The sequence below is a fragment of the Pogoniulus pusillus genome, chromosome 7 (genome assembly GCF_015220805.1).
Source record: "Pogoniulus pusillus isolate bPogPus1 chromosome 7, bPogPus1.pri, whole genome shotgun sequence".
Lineage (NCBI taxonomy): Eukaryota > Metazoa > Chordata > Aves > Piciformes > Lybiidae > Pogoniulus > Pogoniulus pusillus.
Window position 1 is genome coordinate 27,202,791 of NC_087270.1, and position 6,371 is coordinate 27,209,161.

Here is a 6,371-nt window from a genome sequence, read left to right on the forward strand (position 1 = left end):
TGGGAGGGCTGCTGCTGATTGGTCTCCTGTTGTCTGTCTTGCCAGAGTGTGCTACGAGCGAGCCACCTTCAGCCCCACGATCCAGACCTTCATCCTCTCTGCCATCTGGCACGGGGTCTACCCTGGATACTATTTAACCTTTCTAACAGGAGTGCTGATGACACTGGCAGCACGAGCTGTAAGTACCAACCACCTCTCTTCTCTAATCAGCAGCAGCAGCAGCTTCGTGCAAGGAAATGGATCTGTTCTGTCGCTCAGAGCTGCACTTGGCAGCTGCTGCAGCCTGGCGGTGCAGTCTGGCTTCTGGGCGAGGAGAGCAATGCGGGGAGTGACTGCAAGGAGGAGCTGGGGGGTGGAAGCAGCCAGAGTGCACACAGCATCTCTGCAGTGTGTCTTCTGTGAAAGCCCTTCCTCTGCTTCAGCTGCTGGTGCCTGTCTCTGCCAGGCTGAGCAGGATGCTGTTATCTCAGATCCTGCTGCGAGCATCACTGACGATGACTAGCTTAAAATCTGCTATTTATAGAGCCTGCCCCCTCCCTCTGCTCTGCCCAGCACTTGCTGAAGATGTTAACTGAAGAGTGTTCCTCAAGCAGCAGATGAAAATCTCTCCTGCAGTTGCTGTTCAGAGCTAGCCAGCCAGTGCAGCCACCTTAGCAGGCTGCTGCAGCTGCTCTTCAGCATCAGAGGAAAGTGGCAAAGCTGCCAGGGGGAAGTGGCAAAGCTGGGAAGAAACCTCTCAGCCCTGCCTGAGCAAGCTGCAGGAGAGGAGAGGCAGCTTTGTCAGTTCCTCAACAGACAAATGAAATCACAGAATGGTCTGGGTTGCAAGGGACCTCTGAAGGTCAGCCAGTCCCACCCTCTCTGCAGTGAGCAGGAGCATCCTCAACTAGATCAGGTTGCCCAGAGCGCTTTGCTCCTGAAGTAAGCAGAAGGAGAAGGGAAGCAGACAGCTCTGTCGGTACCATAGGTGGGGGAGGGTGGCACTCTAGCTTGGAGTCTGCTGACAGCAGTCAACCAGATGCTTTTCTTCCCTCCCAAAGCTGTGGGCACAGCCCTTGGCTGCCTGCTTTCTTTACAACGGGGGTAGCTAGAATCATAGAATCAGTCAGGCTTGGAAGGGACCACAACGATCAGCCATTTCCAACCCCCCTGCCATGCCCAGGGATACCCTACCCTAGAGCAGGCTGCCCACAGCCTCATCCAGCCTGGCCATAAACACCTCCAGCCGTGAGGCCTCAACCACCTCCCTGGGCAACCCATTCCAGCCTCTCACCACTCTCCTGCTCAACAACTTCCTCCTCACCTCCACACTGACTCTCCCCACCTCCAGCTTTGCTCCATTCCCCCCAGTCCTGGCAGTCCCTGATAGCCTAAAAAGTCCCTCCCCAGCTTTTTTGTAGCCCCCTTCAGATCCTGGAAGGCCACAAGAAGGTCACCTGGGAGCCTCCTCTACTCCAGACTAAACAGCCCCAACAGCTCCTTTCTCCCATCCAGACTCTGTCACAGTGAACTTGTGACACTGATTAGCCAGGAACTGGTGCAAAAGCCAAGCTCAGGGACAGTCCCCAGGCAGAAGCTGTTGTGTTCCCTGAGCAGAGTGGGCCCAGTCAGCTGGAGTGGTTGCTGTGCTTGGTCCTGGCTTCCCCCTGCGAGATGTGTTCATATTTGTGTCAGTCCACAGGCTGCTACATCCAAATATCCTGAGTGTCTGTCTTAACAGATACATCTCATCAGCTGCTAAGGTAGCTCAGAGGTACCTCAGCATGTTGTAAAACTTAACTCTGCTAGACTGGAACTGCAAAGTTTGGCAGCCACACTTCTACTGCATTCAACTTGTTTTACTCTCTTGAACCATTACACATTTCCAAGTCAGCTAATGACTAGGGGCAATTACAGATTTAGCTGAAAAGTTGCCCTTCAAGTCCTAAAACAGTAGATTTCCCCCCAAGAAATTGTGAAACTTCAAGGAGGAAGCATTAGGACCATAGGAGAAAACACAGTGGGAGGTGGCAGGATGACAGGTATGTGGCTAGGGTTGATTTACATGAGCTAGAAAAGGCCAAGGGGAATGCAGGATCAGCAAGATGTGGGGAAGGGAAGGAGGAGTAAAAAGGGGCTTAAAGAAAAGGATAGAGAATGAAGTCAGCAGAAAGTAGCCCCCTGGATATGTCACCAGACAGACAAGCAGCCCCCCTGGGAGGTGGCTGAGTGCCCATCCCTGAAGGTGTTTCCAAGAGGCAGAGCTGTGATGCTAAGGGCCCGGGTTTAGCCCCAGCCTTGGCAGAGACAGAGAATGGGTGGACTGGGTGAGCTTTAAAGGGCTTCCCCAACTCAAACCAGTCTGTGAGTCTGTGTTCTTCACAACTGAGCGCTCCTAAGAGCCTGGAAGTAGAAGAAGCTAAACTGTGCTCTGATGTGCAGCTTTCCAGAGGGCTACCTCAGTGCACCTGTCTGGAAGGTGGCAACCGTGATACCAGGCTACACAAAGGGAATGGATTCAAGGTTGAGGAGGGCAGGTTGAGACTGGAGATTGGGAAGAAATTCTTTCTAATTACAGACTTCAACCAAACTGAAGCCCAGCCTGGGCAGGTTTGGAATGTTTTCAAACACCTTTGGTGTCCATGGTTTGAACAGAGTTGTCTGAAAAAATGAAGGCTACTACCTGAAGGGAGGCTGTAGCCAGGTGGGGTTGGGCTCTTCTGACAGGCAACCAGCAACAGAACAAGGGGACACAGCCTCAGATTGTGCCAGGAGAGGTCTAGGCTGGATGTTAGGAGGAAGTTGTTGGCAGAGAGTGATTGGCATTGGAATGGGCTGCCCAGGGAGGTGGTGAAGTCACTGTCCCTGGAGGTGTTCAAGCAAAGCCTGTATGAGGCACTTAGTGCCATGGTCTGGTTGGTTGGACATGGCTGGGTGCTAGGTTAGGCTGGATGAGCTTGGAGGTCTCTTCCAGCCTGGTTGATTCTGTGATCACCCTGACAGCCTCCACTGGGCTGTCCCCAGCAGATCCCTGCCTCTTCTGTTTCAAGAAAGCTCTCTCACAAATGACAGATGAGACACAAGGAAGGGGTCTACAGGGGTCTTAGCTTCTCCACAACCTGCTTGATTCTATGCTCCTATGATTCTAAGACTCAGCTTAGAAAAGGGAGTCAGTTTATAGCAGTCCCACTGGAGGGAAGTTTTTGGTGAAGGCTCCTGAAATAGGTCATTCAAGTTGATGTCCTGTGTACTGGTATTGCCACCCTGATTGCCCTAAACCAGACTGGATTAGTGAGGAGATGAACATGGTTTGCCATGGAGAAGCCTTCAACGGCAGCGTCCTGGCTTTCATTTACTCCAGCTGCAGAATGCCTCATGCAGACAAGCAGGCTGGAGCTGAGCTGGCTGTGGGGGGCAGATTCATTTACTGAGATTCTGCTTCAGTTCCTAAATACTTGCATGTTCTGCAAGGCATGGAAGCTGAACTGCCACCTGTGGGAGCTGCTGGGCACTCTGAGAAGCATTTCACCCAGCTGCAGCGTTTCCACTCGCCCTGTGCCTTTAGGGCAAGTGCAACAAACTCTGCCCAGTGAGAGAGCTCCCAAAGTTTACTCCTAAGCTAACTTCTCCACTCTTTCAGCTCAGAAACAACATCAGGCACTACTTTGTGGAGTCTGCTGCTGTCAAAGCATGTTATGACGTCGTCACGTGGGTGACAACTCAAGTAGCAATCAGTTACACAGTGGTGCCATTTGTGCTGCTCTCTGTGAAGCCCTCTCTCACCTTCTACAGGTAAGCACAGCCTGGTAGTTGTCTCACCTCAGAAGTGTTTGCTGTGGGCTGAATTTGCTGCCATGGATTTAGTGCTCATCATCAGCATGATTTGTTGGCTGAGTAAAGTGTTCCTGTGCTAGCGCTGGAGTCGAGTCTGTGCTGGGCATGGGAAACCAGGAAGGGCTTTTTGCTGTGGAATCAAGGAATGGCTTAGGTTAGAAAGGACCTCAGGGATCATCTACTCCAGCCTAAGCCACAGACTTAAGTATCCTGGGGCAACCAACCAAACCCAGAGGGTGCCCCTGGGGTTGCTGTACCTTGAACTATTCTACAGCAGGGCTAGAGAGTGACTTCCCAAAAAGTCACCTGTGACATAAGTTGACAGCAGACACCACTCTGCACCCAGTGCTGAGGGAAGTCTTCACTTCTGATTGCCCCAAGGATCAGTGCAGGCTGGAGCTGAGCTGTTGGAGAGCAGCTCTGGGGAAAAGGACCTGGCAGTCCTGGTGGGCAACAGGATGCCCAGGAGCCAGCAATGTGCCCCTGGGGCCAAGGCAAATGGCATCCTGGGGTCCACCAAGAAGGGTGTGGCCAGCAGGTCAAGGGAGGTTCTCCTCCACCTCTACTCTGCCCTGGTGAGGCCACACCAGGAGTATTGTGTCCAGTTCTGGGCTCCCCACTTGAAGAGGGACAAGGACTTGCTGGAGAGGGCACAGCAAAGGGCTGCAGAGCTGCTGAGGGGCCTGGAACATCTCTGTGCTGAGAGCCCTGGGGCTGCTGAGCCTGGAGGAGAGCAGCCTGAGGGGGATCTGATCAGTGCTGATCAATACTTCAAGGGTAGGGATCAGGAGGATGGGACCAGGCTGTGTTCAGTAGCGCCCAGAGACAGGACAAGGGGTAAGGGGCACAAAGTGGCACATCAGAGAGGCTGTGGAGTCTGCATCTCTGGAGCCATTCCAGCCCCACCTGGATGAGTTCCTGTGTGCCCTGCCCTGGGTGCCCTTGCCTTGGCAGGAAGGTTGGACTGGCAGATCTCCAGAGGTGCCTTCCAACCTCTCCTGTTCTGTGTGATTCTGTGATTATTACTTTCCTTAAAGGACATATTAATGCCTTCCTGTCTTACCTGCCAAACAGAATCAGAACTGTTGAGGCTGGAGGAGATCACTGAGATCATCAAGCCCTAGAGCTCACTGCTGCTATGTACCACATGCAGGGAGGCTCTGACAGTGCATTCCTGAAGCACCCTGGCAGAGTGGCCAGAGTTTGACTGAAGTTTTGGTTGTTGTTTTGGTTTTTTTTTCCAGCTCCTGCTATTTCTGCCTTCACATCGGCAGCATCCTGGTCTTGTTGGTTTTCCCATTGAAAAGAACTCAAAAGAGCAGTAAAAAGCATGAAAACCTCCAACCAGCCTGGCCCAGAAAACTTGAAGAAGAAAACCTTTTGCAAAAGAACAATTATTCCACAACAAATCATAGTTTCAGCCAGAGCCAAGAAATCAGCTGCAGATATCAAGCCCTGAAGCAGTGATGGGAGGATTGCTCTGCCCAACCGATTTTGTATGTTTTCAGCAAAACCCATTTCTAGCACCTTTTCAGGGGGTTTGTATTCGTTTGCAAAGATGTTTAGTAAGACAAGAATGCATTACCTAGGAAATCACATCCACTAGCAAGACTGGAAACAAAAACCAATTAACCCCTCCCATGCCATTGTCCCCTGTGGGTCACGCCTTACCCGAAGACGTTACCAGGATCTCGGTGGGCACTCAGGACTTGCGATGGATGTCCGTGGGGGTGTCCTCTGTGTGCCCTTTGCTGAATGTACCTTGTGTATCCCAAGGCACTGATGGTGTGGAATCAAATGGTGTCCATCTAGGATGAACAAATGGAAAGGGATTTTTTTTCCCAAGGGAATGACTTGCCTTAAACCCTCGACTTACTGAAAGATTGTTTCCAAGTGAGGTGTTTTCAAGGCTGGTTTCGTCTGGCGAGCATAATGCAAACATTTAATGCTCTAAAGAAGGTTAAAATAGGGAGAGTGAAGTCATGAGGAGGCTTTGGAGTCTCCAAAAAGGGAATTGCAATAAAGCATCTCAGTATTTGGAGGGTTTGCTTAAAGTATCTCAAACTATTACAGAACTGTAAATGTTCCTAATGCCAAATTACAGTTAGGGTTCTTCGAAGAGATAATTAGAACCCTTCTGAGTGGATTAAAAACAAGACACCTGAAGGTTCATCTGTTCCAGAGCTTCCTAGCTCTAATCTACATTTGTTTTTGTTTTTGTTTTTGTTTTTGTTTTTTACTTTCAAGTACCTAAAAACAAAGCACTGCCAAGTAGGCTTTGCAGCTAGAGAGGGAAAGGCAGCCACAGGACACAGGAGGCGGTGTGCAGGCAGCAGGATTTCAGTCAGTGGCTGTTTATAACCTTAAATGCTAATACTCGGGCTAGAATAGAACTGTTCTACAAGAAAATGAAGTTTTAATACCTCTTTGGAATCTTCAGGCATCCAGCAGTCAGCTGCTGATGCTTTCAGTATAAAGCAGCAAAGTTGCCCTGTGCTGTGGCAGGTCAGACTGGACGTGGCTCTTGCGCTGCCTTTCTTGATGCTTGCACATTGCGG

The 6,371-nt window shown here is 50.9% G+C and overlaps 1 protein-coding gene across 2 annotated transcripts in view; it reads left to right on the forward strand.

Annotated features, from left to right (window-relative positions):
- Positions 1 to 5,983, forward strand: part of MBOAT2 (membrane bound O-acyltransferase domain containing 2) — a 70,614-nt gene extending 64,631 nt beyond the window's left edge. For both annotated transcript variants that reach the window (XM_064146347.1, XM_064146349.1), the window contains exons 11-13: positions 46 to 178; positions 3,620 to 3,771; positions 5,058 to 5,983. In XM_064146347.1, coding sequence (XP_064002417.1) covers positions 46 to 178; positions 3,620 to 3,771; positions 5,058 to 5,280 — 508 coding nt within the window. In that variant the 3' untranslated portion in view covers positions 5,281 to 5,983. The remainder of the gene's footprint in view (positions 1 to 45; positions 179 to 3,619; positions 3,772 to 5,057) is intronic.
- Positions 5,984 to 6,371: the final 388 nt, after the last annotated feature.